This window comes from Amborella trichopoda, chromosome 12, assembly GCF_054954075.1.
Source record: "Amborella trichopoda isolate Santa Cruz 75 chromosome 12, AtrichopodaSantaCruz75HAP2 v2.0, whole genome shotgun sequence".
NCBI classification, from domain to species: Eukaryota; Viridiplantae; Streptophyta; class Magnoliopsida; order Amborellales; family Amborellaceae; genus Amborella; species Amborella trichopoda.
The window spans coordinates 47,870,406-47,888,436 of NC_142347.1; the positions used below are offsets into that span (position 1 = coordinate 47,870,406).

Here is an 18,031-nt window from a genome sequence, read left to right on the forward strand (position 1 = left end):
GGAAGGACAAACTCGAGTCATATAACTCATGGAATTCAGAAGTGGATTTGAAGCTGGTCGATGATGATGCATGGCGGAGGTTCACATCTGAGTGTAACTTGAGGGCATGTTCCCTTTAACCAAGGGAGGCTGATGTAGGTGCACACTTGTCTGAGGCAGAATTAGCTGGTTCGAACCATCTGCTGTCAAAACCTCTAGCTTTGAACTAACTGCAATCAATTTCCGTGGACTTGTGTCCAACTGCATTGATCTCCCACAGGCTTGATATTTCTGTCAAGTGTTGTTGGTGTAGATAATTTGGCAATGCATACTCCAGAAGCCCTAACTTTTTGTCTAGCAATTCGATTTTGGCATAAGACCTATTGTTTTGAAGCTTTCAAAAAAATCTGTACATGCAAAATTTGCTATACCGATTTTTCCAACTGGATGTGCCCAAAAATTACTGCTAAAGGTCAACTAAAATCAGACTTCAAAGTTTCATCTATCCTTTTAGTGGGTAGAATTGTCTTTTTGTCTAGGGTCCAACTGTCATTTCTTGCAAGTCTTTCTTTCTTTCTTTTGATTAATGGTCGAGATTGGATCTAGGTTTGTGTTGGTCTATAAATAGAGGATAATGGGAAGATGGGAGCGGTCTAGAGTTCTCATTGTAATTCTTGTTTATTCTAGCGTTAGCTGTTGGAGCTTGGCTTGTAAGTGTCCTCTTTCATTCAATACTTCAGATGTTTGTTTTCTGTCATTTCGTTTTGTTGTTCCTTCCATCAACATGGCTGCTTTGGAGCTTGAGAATTCACAATTGGACAACATTGAAAAGGTATGTAATGCATAAACTTTCTAATGTTGATTTCTAATTGTTTATTTTTTGAACATAGATTTTAAAGGTCCAGCTTGTAGCTTCAAAAGATTTCATGTCTCATTTTGGTTGTTTAGCTTGCAATATATATTGGTGGAAAAAGAGGCCGCCTACATAGAATTTGGACCTAAAACAGTTGAATCAGACACCTCCTCCCCTTCTGATGCTACCTGTGCCACCCAAAACCTGGGCGGCTGCCTAGATGCTGATCAGCCAGGACCCACCCACTCCCTGGCGTTCTTTCGAAAATTGTATTTCCTAATCATAGAAGTTGCCTTGTAGCAGCCTGTCCTTTACCCATTCCATTGCGAAAGGCACTATCAACCACTGGCACATTGACCACCAACAAAATGATAGCCAAATAGTAAAACAATTCATTTTAAGATCTTCCCAAATTCATTTTTAGTACTCAATAAATATATATGTTACAAGTAAAAGGATATTATGAATAAAATAGTACATTATGTATTGTAGCACGTTGTATCTGAAAATGTATTGTAGTACTATGTATCTGAAATTTTGACTGCTCCAGAACAATGAAAAGAAAAACCCTCAAGTGAAGTTTCTAAGGTCACTTGGCTGAAATATAATTGGAATAGTCTACTTTATGTCCTGGAAGTATAATATGATATAAAATATACATAATGTGTTATTATATACCGTGTCCTAGATTTACCTAAGCTTTATTTATCCATACCCATATCTGGGTATCTTTGTTCATTGAAATGCATGCAACCTTTCGCCTCATTTATTCTGTTGATTGTTTTGTTATCATACCATATATTTTCAATCGGCAGTTGTGTTGGTTTGCGTCGCTTGGGGTATGTTTTCTCAATGTGAAACTTTAAGAAAAGTGAAAAGTAGATATGAAGCTGCAATTCCAGATTACCGAAATGCAGTTTCCTTTGTATGCCTTTGTGTTTCTGGAGACGTGAAGCTTGCAACTTGAGGCATCCTACTTATTCTTCACAGTGAGATGCACTTCAAATGATTTTTGTTAAACTTGATAGGAAGTAGCTCTTTTATCTCATACTACATTGAGAGGACAATATGGTAGGATCCATCTCATAATGCATTAGTTGCATTTGGTTGAAACTATCAAAAGTAGTTGGATGATTTGGCTTACATCTAGATTCAATTTCTTTTTGCTTACGTGCTCCAATTAGTAGGTGGTCTGCTTTGATCACCTTTTTGACTTTTAGATGCATTTTGCAGATGTGCTAGTGTGCAAGTTACTCAGGGAACAGGAGGTAGAAGAACTGCTAGGGTGGCTTTAGGGGAGTATATAGCAAATCAAAGTCTAAGCACCTGCACGACCAACTTGTTAAAGGTTATCGATATATGGTTGTCAATTTACTTCTGATCCTTAGGGCATATTGTTTGCTCACATAGTTATAGGTATTGTTGAATTGTAACAGTCTAGTTATATGTATGAACATGCTCGACTCTATGTATTCGTCTTTTATCTCGCATTAGTTGTATAATCATTTGAGACCAACACACCAATTCTCCTGGTCAAGGAGAGATGAAGAAGAGCATAACCCCCATATAATGTTGGCAGAACTTACCCACCACTAATTGGGAGTCTTCCTATATTTCTCTCCTTTTTGTTCATGAATAATGAAAATAATAATAACATTAACTCCATCCAACCATGTCGGAGTGAGAGTAAAGTTCTTCAGAAAATTCTACCTTTCGCCCTATTATTAATACCTGACATCAAAAGAAATTATGAAACATCTTTAGAAAATGAGGAAAGACACACAAAGCAACACCTTAAATCTTTGCCATACCTTCCCTTCTGAGAAGGACCTTTATTACCAAATATTACGGCTTTGGGTATTTTAGTTCTATAACCATCTGTTAGTCATCCATTATCATCAGTCTTCTATCGTTCATCCATAATATTAGCAATAATTCGTAATATGGATCGAATTTGACATTCCTCAAGGAATTAGAGGATTTGAAGGGATGTTACTTTCCTGATAAATACCACTATTTCCTTTTCTGTAACAATTTTGAATATCCTAAATTTTTTGAATGACGTCAGTTTAAGAACTAGTCTATAATAAAGATACTACCCATGGTCTCTAAATGTTTGCTTGAAGGAGAATGTGTTGTTTTTTTTTCTTTACCAATCTCAAGTGTCAATTGAATTCTTAGTTTGCAGCAAAACATGTTGGCCTTGTTGCTAGTATCTTTGCTATGGGGTGCCATGTGAAGTATTTATCATCTATTATGAGAAATGGGCATGTTTGTTGTTTGCAATGTGTAACTATGGTGTTTAGTTTTTTTAATACGGTTCACGTGATGCAAAATCTTGTATATGTCAAAATAAATTAAATGAGGAAAAGGTTCCTCCGAGAAGTAGATGTTTTCACGAAAGAGTAAATATACATGTTCTCTTTGAAGAATGCTCAACATGAGACTAGAACTCTTCTCTACCACAGAAAATGTCAGAATGAAAAACTAAGGAAAAAGGATATATCGACCACAATATATAGGGAGCACCACTAATTTTATGACAGTATGTAACTTTAATATCATTCTTGCTTTCTTTCTATCTTTTTATCCATGATTACCATGGCCTGAAAAAGCCAAAGAAAATGGGACTGTGTTTTATGTGTATTTTGCACGTAAGACCTTTGTGTGTGGGTCTTAACCATCCATAAAGCATCACAAGCTTCCGTGACTTTAGTCGATGAGCTTTTAGGTAATACAGTTATGATACAATTTAATAGAAAAACTAAACGATGTCTCAAGTAGAAGAAACCTAGACTGAATGAATATGCTATAGGAGAGAGCTCAACCCTCATGGTTTGCTGTGGAGCTTGGTTCTTTTCCTTTCCTTTTTGAGTATGTAAGATAGGATTTGGACACTGGGCTTATCAGTCCTTGAACCTAACTAAGATGAAGGAAAACTTGAGGGTCTATGTCCTCAAGTATTGTGGAATTCGACTTGTTAACATGAAGCAATGTTATTTCAGGACAATACTAGGAAAATCGAATAAATTTGTTTGGCTGGAGTGGTCTTCGAATGAGGCGGTGCAGGAGGCAGTCGTCGGATTAACTACAGATAAAATGATCCATGATCCATACAGTAGTAACAACAACAATGTCCATGTGGTTAGACTGTCTAATCGATAATGTGGTTTGTCACTGTCTACTCATTGGGGTGATGGATAAAAAGTGGCGAGCAGAAGTAGGGATTACAATTCATTACTTGATTTGTCTGGTGGGATCCATCCTCTTCCATCACTGTCTAAACCATTGATCGGATAGCGATAACATCATGGTTATGGGTTTTTTATGACCATTTGGATGGCCCTAGTCAAAATACGACCACCGGTTTTTGGCGAGTTATATTGCTCAGTGTATTTTGTCAGTATTTTATAGTTTCTCGGGCGCATTTAGAAAGAGTTTGTCTTATGCTACCAGTTTTAAGTTCAAACATTGTGCTAGCAGATCCTTATCTGATGTCTAGAACAATAGATCACATCATCTGTTGGAATCTACTAGGTATTGAGCTTCGGCGAGATTGGTTAGTTATTGATGATTGCAATATTATGCCCCTTCTGACAACTAAGTACCCTACAAAGAGATTTCGTTTCCTTTACGGTTAATGGAGTTCATAGATAACCAAATTCCCTAAGGTGTTCGATGTCCTTCGAAATATTTATGAAATTTTATGTGGGGCCGAGATATTGTGATACTGACCGAGCTCTAAAACCCTAATAATGTGGCTGACTAAAGTCGTGCTATCCAAGTCTTACATGCCATCCAAACATGGCCCTATATACAATATTAAACAGAATGAGCCATAGGTCTTTGAGACCATGGTAATGCTTGTGATTCCTGTGTTTTTTAAGTAATAATTTTCATTATTTAAGAACTATTTATTTGCTATTTTATTTCATAATTGAGATTTGTCTGCCCTTTTGCTTTATAATGAGCTTTGTCTTTGAGATGATTATTGACTTTTTCTTCTTCCTTTAAATGTAGCACTACTTTGAAATCCCTATTTCCTACCTAAGATCAACCGGTTCAATGCATGAAAAAGTTAGGCTTGACAACAATAAAAGGAAACATAAAAATTTGAGTTTTCATGCTTTTTTATCGATAATTACATCCATATTAAAAAACTAAAATGGGAAGCAAAGTAATTTCTCTGGTTTTAGTTTTCTAAGAGGATAATAAATACTATCACAAAACAGGGGATTCAAGGTAACATTAAAAAACAATGTGAGAGAAAAGTCTTGAACAATACAATTCTTGGATTATCGTTATCCTTGCATTATTTCTTTATTCTAAGTTTGAAGATATTCATAAAGCCGAGGATTTATGCTCATGCCGAAGTATAATGTCGATTTACTCCCTCGGGTATGCGGAAGTATAATGTCCATTTCCCTCGGGTAAAACTCAATCTATGGGTACTTCTAGGACCCAAATTTTGGGATGCAATATTTCAACCCGATTTTCCAGAGGGCACTCTCTATGTGCTTGAAAAAATAATAAAACTTGAGATTAAATAAAAAGACCGTCCAATTTTTGGAATGTGAGATCTAAATGTTGTAGAGTTCTTTTTTTTTTTTTTTCCTTTGAAAATAATCATCCAGTGCTTCCAAAAATTTTCAGATTGAAAAAATCTTCATATTATGTCATCTATACGAGGGAGTAAATGTATAGATACCCCTGCAGGAAAACATTACACGCGCTCTTTATTAAAATTCTCTCTCTAAAACTAAAACTGCTCTCTCTCTCTCTCTTAAAAATGTATATAAACGAGGAATCAACCTGCAAGTCCCAAATCAACCTTAAATTTAGAAAGATGCATCTCTAAAATCCTTTAAAAAGGTTGTTTTTTTAATGGTGGAAAGCATCGATCAAATCAACCTTAAATTTAGAAAGATGCACCTCTAAAATCTTTTAAAAGGTTGTTTTTTTTATGGTGGAAAGCATCGATCATCTCGACATCGAGATGTATAGTTACAGAGAAAAAAACAGATTTCAGGTCCTAAAAATAGTACATCTTATAATATATTATCTGGACCGTCCATTTTCAAGATTCTCATGCATTTCTTGATTTGCTTGATTTGGACTATTTTAGAAGTTTAAAATTTTATAATTAAAAATAAAAATAGATTCTCGTACCATCCCAATAATTTTTAATATCAAAATTGCATCTCATGGCAAAGTTTGGAAGTGCACATTAGTTTGATGGAAAATGGTTTGATAGGACTGCAATCCTATCAAAATAAGTAAATCATCACCTCATAACTCATTCAAAGATTTCAAGGCAAGTATTGAAAAACCTTTACATCGATCATCTCGACTTGAATATTATGATTGTGAAAAAAACTTAAGATTTCAAGCTAAAAAAATAGTGTATATTGTAACAAATATCTAGACTGTCCATTTTTCTTTAAAGATAAGTGTTCACATATCCGCAAGATCTGTACCAGTTTTTTTAGTTTCAAATTTTATTGTCATTGTCGTAAATTAGTTGTAGAGCCATGATAGATATTTTCATCGCCAAAAGTATTGTCCGGACGAGGATTTGAGGTGAAGCTTTATTTTGATTTTATAAAGCCTATGCCTTATAGAAACCTCATCCTAGTTTGATCGTTTAAAGTTGCAACCTTACGCAAACCGCATCCAAATTATAGATCTTTCAAAAAAAAAAATAGCCTCTAGAAACCCACCTATAGGGCCTGTTTGATAACTGAAAAAGGTAAAGATGATGTTTGATAACTGAAAAAGGTAAAGATCATCTGGAAATTGGAAGTTCTTCTTTTGCTAAGAAAAAAAAAGTTATTTAAAAAAAAATCCTAAGTGTATATGTTTGACCAAACACGTCCATAAAATAGGAAACATATTAAGTACGCTAATGGACGTAAGTTCACGAAAATTTAAGCGGAAAAAATTCAAAATAAATGGTGCAAAAGAATTAAAAAAGAAGCTATTTTTATTTCTACAATTATTTATTTATCATATATATAATCACCATTATCTAGATCATGGGTCTCAAAGATTTGGATCCAAAATTTACCTTTAAGATGGATCAGTATTTGCAAAGCCGCTGATCCGAATTCTTCGAAATCAATCCAAACCAACCCAGGTCAGAACCGAGAGTCAATCCAATTCCCTTGGAATTGTCTAGTTTTGTCGATAAATCATTTGGTTCTCATACATTACATTTTTTATTATTTTTATTTTTATTTTTGGATAGGTTCTCGAACCCAAATTCGGTCTAATTCACTAATCAAGATTAGTTATTTGCCTAATAGCTAGTTTACCTAACTAATCCGGGTTTCAAAACATTGAGAGGCAGTTTATGAGTCAAGAGACAAAAATAGGCTGCAGTTTTTAAGAGGCTTAGGCTTTGTGAAAACAAAATAAAGCATCACCTCGAAATATTCAAGTACTTAGAAGAGCAAGTTATATAAGAATAATTATGTTGGAGCTCAGTCGTAAGACATCGATCTCTCAGATCAATTCCGTTGATTACATGTTCATGGAGTTTTAAAAAGTCCAAACTAATTGAATGTCACGATAGCTCATAAAATCAATTTTCAACACTTATTATGAAATTTGAAGCTAAAAAAATGATACAAATCTATAAACACTTATTCTGAGGGTAAAATGGATACTTTAGATAATATGTTATAATATATATTATTTTTGAAGCTCAAATATTTGTTTTTTATTACAACCATAATGGTGGAGGTTAAAATAACCGATTTGAAGGCGTAATTTTTCGTGAGTTTTGAGTTGAAGTGTGGCTTATTCTAATAAGGCTGCCGCCCTGCCAAAACATTTTTATTTTCCGGGCTCTTGCAAGCCTCCTCGAACCATCCAAAGAGCACTCCTGCACGAAATCCATTTCTGATTTTCTTGAACCCCAAGATTTTCTCTCTCACCGACACCGCGACACACGAACCTATAATTATTGAGTTCCAAGATTTTCTCTCTCACCGACACCGCGACACACGAACCTATAATTCTTGAGCTCCAAGATTTTCTCTCTCACCGCCACCGCCACCGCCACCGCCACCGCCACCCCTATAAATATCAATCCCATTCTCTTAAAACCCAAATCTCTCTCTCTCTCATAAAATCACTCTGCAAAATCTCAATCCCCCTCTCTCTCTCTCTCTCTCTCTAAATTTTCTGTCTGCTCAATTATCTCCTCTCAATCACACACCTCTCTCTCTCTAAGAAACCTCTCTCTTCCCCCATTATTTCCTGTCAGTCTAACCCAAATCTCAATTGCCCATCTACTCTCTCTCTCTGAAAAAACCTCAGATATAATTATGGCGAGAACAGGAACAGAGGCGTTTGTGGATCTCGGAAAGCACTGCTCATGGGCCGAATGCAACCAGCTCGACTTCCTCCCATTCACTTGTGACGGGTGCCGCCGTGATTTCTGTGCAGAACACCGATCGTACGAGTCCCATGACTGTTCCAAAGCCCACCCCAAGAACCGAGTGGTGATCCTCTGCGACCTCTGCTCAGCTTCCATGGAGACCGCTGAGGATTTGGAGAAGCATCAAGAGAATTCTCGAGAGTGCGAGGAGAACAGGAAGCAAAAGCAGAAGAAGAGGTGTTCGGTTGGTGGGTGCCGCGAGATTCTGACCTTCTCGAACACCATTGCCTGCAAATCCTGTGGCATGAAGACGTGTTTGAAGCACCGGTTCCCCCGTGACCATGCCTGTGGGGCCTGTGCCGTGGCCGCCGCAGCTACCTCGAGGGTTCGGGTTGACAAGGGTCAGGCTCTAAGAGTCCATTGATGAATGCGGAACCCTTCTCTCGCTTCCCCACTGCAAAGGCGCGCCGCAATCAATGAGACAAAGAACTCATGTATCTAATTGGATTTTTCGTTAATGTTTTTGAAGAGATGTTTCATATTTGTATGTCAGTCAAAGCAATGGTTGTTGATTTGGAAAAAGGCTGAGCAGGTTGGATGGACGATCTGTCCCATGAAATCGAGGGGCCAATGGTTCAATTTATCCGGGTTGCCGATTCGACCGATCCAATACGTGTAAGACCCATATGGATACTAATAATGTTTGGAAAAAGGTTGATCGGGTGGGTGGACGATCTAGCTCCCCTCGAGAAGCCAATCGATCTAAACCGATGAAACCTGCATGGGTTGAATTGTTGATTTTAATTTTATTCCGCATATATTGTGATCAATGTTTTAAAAAAAGACAAGGTCGGATTCAAGAATTGGTGGGCCCTCTCGATTCCCTCCCGAAACCGAAACCAGTTCTGTCGTAGAAACGGTTGATTGAAACCCATGTTTTATTTTTTATTTTATTCTCGATTTTTTTATTGGCGTTTCTCTTGGCCAAATTGGTGATCTAGGACAGCTATTCGCCAACCCAAATTGGGTCCTTTGATAGCTAGCTCACCCAATCAATCCCAATATTTAAACATTTGTTGGGATAATTCACAACTTTATATGATCACCCTTGACTCGCAAACTTATAATTACATCTACACTAGGGAAAAAATTTACACAAGGTTGCAACCATTTGTATTAATCTATACCGTCTATCTTAATGCAATTTGACACAATACTTACTTTCTTAATGCAATTTGACAGAGTGTCAAAAGACAGGCCACTTTCTTATTTTGCTTTAAGAGAGAATAATGAAATCTACACCATTTAAATAAAAAAATTAAATGCAATACCATTTAAATTAAACGGAACAAATCATCCTCTCATAATATGCTACGCATGGCTGCATCAAAATCATCCTCTCACTACGCACAGCTTCGTGCAAGATTAGATGTGGGTTCGATTCTTCCTCTATTAGCATTAGTAGGTCATAGCTCTAAACCGGGGCCTAAAGTTGGCAAACCCGGGCTTTCTACCAAACCTGCTCCAAGTCGGCCACAACTCGGATTTGAGATAAGCACATATTTATATTTTTTTATAATTAGTTAATTTGAGTTTTGACAACTTGGATTTGATAGAAGCATATATATATATATATATATATATATATATATATATATATATATATATATATATATATATATATATATAATTTGAATTTTGACCAAAGATGTGTATATGAAAAAAAGATTGTCTATAAATAGATTATTTATCTTTCGTACATTGAAGTTATTCTTCTCTTAAATTTCAAAAATTTCAAAATAGATAATTGTAACTTATAAAAGTGTCATATGAATAGACACAAAATTCTACAAAATAATTCTTTCTTTTTAACAAGAAAAAAAAAATCTCAAGCTTCATGATTCACCTCAAACGATCTAAAAAAAATATCTTTTTCTTTAACAAAAAAAAAAAAAATCTCAAACTACGTGACTCACCTCAAACGATCTAAAAAAATTATCTTTTTCTTTAACAAGAAAAAAAAATCTCAAACTTCGTGACTCACCTCAAACCATCAAATTTGTCATCTAATGTGGAAATGATTGTGACATTCATGTACAAAAGATATATGGTGTTTTTATAAATAATTCCAATCTTATACTAAAAAAAATACTAAGTGAATGAGAGATTCAAAATAGACCATGAACATGCTCAAGCCGGACCTGGACTCGAACCTATGCTAGGTTGGGCCCAAATGATCAAGGGATTACCACGCCAAGTATGAAACAATGCAAAAACAATAATTGGAATACCATGTACATGTTCAAGTTGGACCTAGACTCGGACCTGAAATGTGAGGTCGGGCCCAAACACAACCCGCCTCACCAACCTGACTTTGGGTTACCACCCCACCCCAAGCATGAATCAATGCAAAAGTAATAATTGGGACAATAATTAATTGATTTAATGAACACTTCAAAGGGTGAAATCGTGAAATCACGCCTTCATTTTTCTTCTCATTATCGCCAGATACAACATCTTATATCTCGAAAGCGAAAAAAAAAAAAACATCCGTACTTCACCCGTGTCGAAACCGGAAGCTTCTCCTTTTCACAAGGGCAAAGGACATACACATGCAAGTAGATACACATAATATATACATAACAGACTGTATAATTCTCAGTATAACTTAGACACCGTATCCTCTATATAGCTTAGACACCGTGTCGTACTCAGACACCGCCTCCTCATACGCGAGTCAGGGGCGAAGGCCTATTGGACCATACAAAGATCCTCCAAATGGATCGTTTGCATTTGCGTGGTCGTGAGATCTCCGTTTCAGACCTCCTTAGCATTTCCCACATGACCTGTACATCTTCATACCCACAAGTTTGAACATCATTGTGGAGCTTTAAGAGGCCTGCACCTGATAAGGTCAAGTGAAAAAGAATTCAATGAAAAGAAGGTTTCACATGAAAATAAATCCAATATAAGAAAATTTCATATGAAAAGACATTCAATAGAGAGAGATTTTCAGACGAAAATACATTCAATAGAAAGAGAATTTCACATGTAAACATATCCAATAGAAATAAATTTCACATGAAAACCCATTCGACAGTAATTTTACTAGTGTGGGGCCTTTCATATTGTTTTAAATAGTTTAAGGCTTTTTTTTTTTTTTTTTTTTAAGTGTGGGTGTGGGTGTGAATGGAAACCCCAACATGGTAAACTAGAGTGCTAGCATGACTTTTCCAATATGCTAAAGTACTTGCAAATGATAATTTAGCAAAAACTATATAAAAAAAACTCAAAACAAGACAAAAAAAACTCTAGCCAATTAATACAGATTTCGTTTTTGAAATAATTAACAAGCCAATTAATAAAAATATAGTAATCTAAATTGATAGGGACCTTATTAAGCCAAATTTTCGTCTAATTACTAATCGAACCGATTTGGTCAGATTTTTTTTTTTTTAAAAAAAAAAATCCAATAAAAAATACTTTAAAACTAAGAAATAGATTAAAGAACTAACTTCGTTTAGCCAATTTAATAGGACAAAACCCAGCCCATCCAATGAACGAAGGTCATTCAAATCTTCGTTCATTCAAATTTTGATTTTGAGTGATTTCAACCGTACATGTTCCTAGTTTTGGCCCAAGCAAGCTAATGCTTGGTGGTTTAACAAGTCAAGTCAAACCGGGTGGTCTGGTCCGATCTAGGGTAAGCATAAATCTAAATGGAAAATGAAACCTTACTTTAATTTTGAGATAAAATTTTACCATCTTCAAAATTATTATTGCAATAATCATATCTAGTTTTATATAACATTGTCCACAGAGTAAAGTTCCAAAAACTTTAACCCAATTTTTACTTTGGTGACATAGGATCCCAAACTAGAGCAGGAAGTCGGTCCAAGAACTAAAAAACACGTGTCTAAAACAATCAGACCCTGAGTCCGACTCTACACAACGTACCTTTCATACGATGTAATGTATATCAAACAAAATAAAGTAAGTTATGCCCTATAGTCACAACAACACGTGTTGCATTGATCTCAGCCGTCCATCGTTTGTCACAAAAGAAATAGAAAAATTATTTGATCAAACCCGGTGCAGATCTAACCATTTCCCGTCAGACGATCCGGATCCCTCTTTCGATGAAAAGGAATGGATCTAGACTTGGGAAGCCATTATTGGATGTATAGGGAAGTACCAATGGAGAAAAGTATAGACCATTTACTTTTGATTTGGGACGTACCAATGGATAAAAGTATATACTATTTACTTTTTATTTGGGAAGTTCAAAATCAATGAAACACTTTTATCTAATGGCTAAAAAAATGATTATGACTTCTTCGTATACAATCCCTTAAAAATATCTCCAATATTTTCCATTTTACACTCGTATAGTTTACCCCCGTGCACTTCAACGCATTTTTCATTTTTCTAAAATAATCCTCATTTACAAACTATTAGTTTCGGATTTTGGCCTATCATTTTCCTAAAATAACTCCAAATGACTTTGATCCACCATTTCAGCATTATGAGACTCACAGTTCCATATTACTTTGATCTAAAGCGGAAGTTGATAATTCGTTATGCTTTGATTCTTTAGTGTAACTTGGAATTAGTGCTAAAACTCCGAACCGCAAACAACGATACGGACACTACTTTGATCTATACTTCTATCTTCACATGGAATCAAAGCGGAAACAGATAAATAATTGCGGATGCTTTGATTCTCTACTGTGCAAAGTTTCTATAAAGTCGCAACCTTAAATAATCCAATTAAGTCACACCGTCAGATTTTATCATAACATCAGATTTTATCATAATTGGTGTGAAAATTTTATGAGATTATCGGAAAATCTATTTTTTATATTTAATTATATAATTTTAAATTTTAAAAATAGTTAAAACCTAAGTAGATCTATAAACAAATGAAAATCTTGAAAATAGACATCTAGATAATGCTTTGCAAGATGCACTATTTATGGGACTCAAAATATCTTTATATATATGTATATATATATATATACACATCAAAATAATCAAGGTCTTTTCAACATTAAACGAATATTTTCCGATAGATTTTTAAGTGCATCTTTAATTCTTGCAACCTTTTATAAACTTTTTCTTTTTTTTAAATACTACTAATTATGAGAGATGTTAATGTACATTTCTCAAGGTAACTTATGAATTATGAAAATTCTATTGCATTGCAAGAAGTGCATTATCTTCTTTTGTGAAAACCCAAATCTAACCAGAAATGGAACTAATTGAGAAAATAAGGAAATAAAACTACCTGCTGCTACCACAGACTTTTCTACTCGATGGAAATGGAAATAGAGAGAGAATATAATAAATAATTAAAATAAGGGTCTGGTACTCGATGGAAATGGAAATAGAGAGAGAATATAATAAATAATTAAAATAAGGGTCTGGTTTGTATAAGGCCGAGGTTCTAAACAATCGAAATAAGATATACCGTCAAATAGTGTTGAAAGATGTTATTTGAGTACCGAAAATATTTATGGCCTAAATATTTATTTTTATCTTTAATTATAAAATTTAAAACTTTTAAAAATAGTGTAGATTTATGAACACTGAGAGAAATCTAGAAAAAATGGCAGTTTAGATAATACAATACCAGATGAACTCCTTCTAAGACTCTTGAAGTTTTTTTTTTTTTTTTTACTTCCATGTTGATCAGATTTGAGGGTATTTCAGCATGGCAAAAAAAATTTCTTGTGAATTTTTGTGGTGCTCGTTAATTTGATTGTGTAGGGCCTCAACCTTACATAAATGAGAAAAATGACTCACCGTTTCTTCTAGATCTCACACGTGCGGCAACAGCGACCCATACTCTTCTCACGGGAAAGATCATCTTTTGCCACCAATCCATATTCATCCTCTTTTTCCTGCGTATCCTCGACGAGATTCCGGCTACTAAGCACCGGATTCCGGCCAGTCGAACACCAGACTGTGGCCAACAAAAGCGGTTTTCTGGTAAACAAGTGCGGCTTTCAGGCGAAGAAGAGCTGTTTTCCTCCAGTCCGAAAGATGGGAGATGTCCTTTTATGTGATTTGGAATCAAGTTCAAGGCAGGTTCAGACACCACAGCAAAAAAGTTTCGGGCAATGAGCCGTTTTCCGGCAACAGCGGTCTCCGGTGAAAATCAGTGTTTTTCCGGCAGAATGTCAAGTGGATTTCTGAACCAGAGTGAAAGAAATACAGGAGCGAAATGAAGCAGATTCAATGGATGGTAGATTTTGGATTTTAAGGTGTATGAAAAGCAGCGGATTAGAGCAAGAGCAAGAAATGAATCAGTAGAGAATTAGGGTGTAACTGGGACCTGGTTTGTTCAAAGCAAGTGAGAAAGCCTTTTTCCGACGAGAAAGCCGATTACTGGTGAAGTAGCGAATAGACTCCGACCAGAAACTGGATTCCCGTCCAAGAAGAGCAGAATCTGGTATTTAATAACCGGAAAATTTCCGTCAAAGTAATTTAGGAATCATTTAATTTCAGGAAAACCAGTGCAGATTGTGATAAAGAAAACCAGACTTTATAGAAAACGAGAGCTGACTCCGGCCAGAATCAATAAAAACTAACGAAACAGTTTTTGCTTGAGAAAAACAAACTACGACCAGAAAAACCTGATTTTTTAGCAAAGCACATAAATTTCTGTCCAATAAATTGAAATTGATGGCAACAATAGCAATTTCCGGCAAAAAACACCGGATTTACTGAAATTCAGAGCATTTCCAGCAAAACACCAATTTTCAGAGAATCGTATCAAAAGATCGCAGAAAAACGTTTTCCGTTAAAGACAAGCTGATTCCGGACTTTCGGCGATAGAGAGATCGCTACAGTGAGAGAAACGAGAGATACAGAAATAAAAATTAACGAGTGTAAAAGAAGGGGGCAAAGGAATAGAGGCACGAAGCGAGCTCCTACCGTGACAGTGAACAAACAGGAGAACGATCACAGGAAGCAGAATATGAAAGAGGGAGACAGAAGAGAAAACAAATACTAGTTAGAGAGAGAGTAAAAATGAGGAGAGAGAGAGAGAAGAGACAGGTCTTGACAGAAAACAAGAGAGAGAGAGATGAAATTTGAAAGCAAGAAGAGCCACCAAAGCGTCGGTAGAAAGAGAGACACAACGACGTACAGAGGTAGGTAGAGAGAGAGAGAGAGTGACGGTGAGAGCAAAACCAAGAAAAATAATGAAATCAAGGAAGAGTGAGAAAGAGGGAGGCAAACCCTAGAGAGAGAATATATCCGCTGGAGAGAGAGCGCGCAAGAGGATGAGAGAGAAACAATGGGTGTGAGAAAGAGGGGAAACGCCCTAGAGAGAATCACAAATTAAGAGTGAGAAAGAGGTCAAAATCCTAGAGAGAGAATTACATACCCACACCTACCCGTATTCCCACACGTGCCCCGAACCTCGTGCCAGGCGGCTCCCACCCTCGTTTTCCATTCTTCCGTCTGGCAATTCCTGACCGTCCGATCTCTCGATCTCCTCCGCATAGCCCTATTTTACCAGACACGTCTCCTCACCGCTATCCACTGTGGGATTGACACGTGTTCATTTAGAGCTCTATTCAACTCCTCATTCATTCGAATGAATACGTGTCGTTTTCCTTGGGCCCCATGTGTCAGACGATTATGGAGGACGAGCAATTGTCAGATCGGGACTTATAGCGGCTCTCAAAATTTATCTTTGACGCGTACTTTTCTCGTTTCTTTTCCGCGGCCTACGTGTTACTCGGCGATGTTTTCGTAGATGCTTTTTATTAAGGATAAAGTTTTGGTAGAGCTGAGGCCCTAAACAATCAAATTAGAACCCACCTCAAACATTTTTACTAGAAAACGTTGTTTTGATGATCAAATGTACCCATATTAATCATCTTGACATATCAAGATGTCTATACTTGAGGAAAAAATAGATTACAAATTTTAAAAATAGTGTATCTTGTAATACATTTTTGGACCGTCAATTTTCAAAATTTTCAAGTTTTCTTTCATAAATGTGCTTCATCTACACTCTTTTAGAAACTTTAAATTTTATAATTAGATATTATAATATATTTTAAGGATATTATAGATATTTTCAGTATTGAAACCATATTTCTCGATACTATTTGAAGGTGCACTTTACTTTAATTGTTTAGAGCCTCTCCTCTATACAAACCACACCCTTTTATCAACCATCCAATTTAGATTAAGTGAGCTTTGATCTGAATTCGACATATCAAAGTATTTTATTTTTAAATTTTTTCTATAAATTATATGAATATGAAATTTGATATGTACCATTTTCTTAATGGGGCATACCTGAAAAAAAATATTACAAATAATTTTTTGATAAAATATAATGATCAAAATACCCTTTGAAACTCTCATGGGTATTTTGATCATTTTATTTTGTTTTTCTAAAGAGATTATTTACAAATAGATTCTTTACCTATTGTATAAAGAGGTCACAACTAGTATTACTCATTAGATACCAATTTGGATGGCTTGGGAGGAGTTATGAAGTTTGGGATAAAAAATTTGGAATTTTGTTTCTATTCAATGACATTCTTACAACTATCCATTTTGAAATTTAATAGATAAAAGTGATTGTGGCCCCTATGTACAAAAGATAAATGGTTTCTTTGTAAACAATTAATAAACAAAATATATAAGGGAAAAGTTTATATAAAATTGCAACTTTAAAATGTCGAATTACTTATGCAACTCAAAAATCTATCGGAAAGGTTGTTTTATTGTTGAAAAACCCTCTATTTGATCATCTCGACATCGAGATGTATGAATATAAAAAAAAAAAAGTTTTTGAGTCTAAGAAATAGTACATCTTGCAGCACATTATCTAGACCGTCCATTTTTCAGATTTCCATAGATCTCCTTGATTTTAACTATTTTTGGAGTTTAACATTTTCTAATTCGATATGAAAATTGATTTTAAGATAATCCTAAGAATTTTTTACGACAAAATTACATGTTACAATAAAATTTGGAGGTGCGCCTTAATTGGATTGTTTAAAGTTGCAATCTTATATGAACCACACCCAATATATAATACATCTATTAAATACCACTAAGTATAAGACATAATAGCGTATTTTCTGTTGGCAAACAAAATGTTTTCCTTTTGGGGCCCGAGACACAGTGAGGTATTTTTGTTTCCTTGGTTTGGGACCCTGTGGCATTATCCGTTATTCGAATAAAATTAATACATACAAAAAACACACCTAAAGGATAGTGTGACCCGAGCGTGATGCACGCCATAAGGTTTAGCCCCTTTTGTTGGAGATCGTTGAGTGAGTATTTGGTGTCCTTGTGGTGTGCGTTATTTGATGTATAATCTATGGTAGACACTCCCAACAATGTTTCAAAAGTTGAAATCGAAGTATCGACTCGGGCACCCATCCATCTGAATCGGATTGCCGACACTGACTCGATTTCCCCATTCCAAGGAAAAAAACGATGGAAAATAATTGTGAAACTAGGAACCCCTCGAAAACAGAAGAAAACCATAAAAATATCACCCGAGGGACTTGGGAATCACATGAGTCGTTGCAGTGAACTGGGCAGCTCCAGTTCACTGGGATTTCGACACGACGAGGAGTTTGTTTGTTTGTTTGGAAATCACCATCATATGTCCCTTCTGAGACCAATAAAATTAGTTTTCCATAAACCAGTGTGTTTTACTTGATCGATACCATATTGGGCCTCAAAACCCTTGTTTATGACCCGACCCGGACAATTGTAACTTCTAAGTCAGCTCCACGACTATTTTAATAACCGGTTCCAAATTCTGTCTTGCC

The 18,031-nt window shown here is 35.7% G+C and overlaps 2 protein-coding genes across 2 annotated transcripts; one reads left to right on the forward strand and one right to left on the reverse strand.

Annotated features, from left to right (window-relative positions):
* Positions 1-8,163: 8,163 nt before the first annotated feature.
* Positions 8,164-8,640, forward strand: PMZ (zinc finger (AN1-like) family protein). Its single transcript, XM_006845641.3, has one exon. It carries the CDS (start codon positions 8,164-8,166, stop codon positions 8,638-8,640), a length of 477 nt encoding a protein of 158 aa, XP_006845704.1.
* A 2,035-nt stretch (positions 8,641-10,675) lies between these two features.
* On the reverse strand, positions 10,676-14,758 carry LOC105420743 (elongation factor). The gene is made up of 2 exons (XM_011625549.3): positions 14,022-14,758; positions 10,676-11,121 (listed from the first exon to the last, which is right to left on the reverse strand). The coding sequence occupies exons 1-2, from the start codon at positions 14,107-14,109 to the stop codon at positions 10,943-10,945; spliced, it is 267 nt and encodes an 88-aa protein (XP_011623851.1). The 5' UTR covers positions 14,110-14,758; the 3' UTR covers positions 10,676-10,942.
* Between the last annotated feature and the right edge of the window lie 3,273 nt (positions 14,759-18,031).

What these genes read in the sequence shown, in the direction of transcription:
- PMZ (XM_006845641.3), top strand. Translation starts at nt 8,164, where the DNA reads ATGGCGAGAACAGGAACAGAGGCGTTTGTGGATCTCGGAAAGCACTGC.
- LOC105420743 (XM_011625549.3), bottom strand. Translation starts at nt 14,109, where the DNA reads ATGAATATGGATTGGTGGCAAAAGATGATCTTTCCCGTGAGAAGAGTA. An exon ending in TGTGAGATCTAGAAGAAACG is followed by an intron (nt 11,122 to 14,021) that starts GTGAGTCATTTT and finishes TGACCTTATCAG; the next exon opens with GTGCAGGCCTCTTAAAGCTC.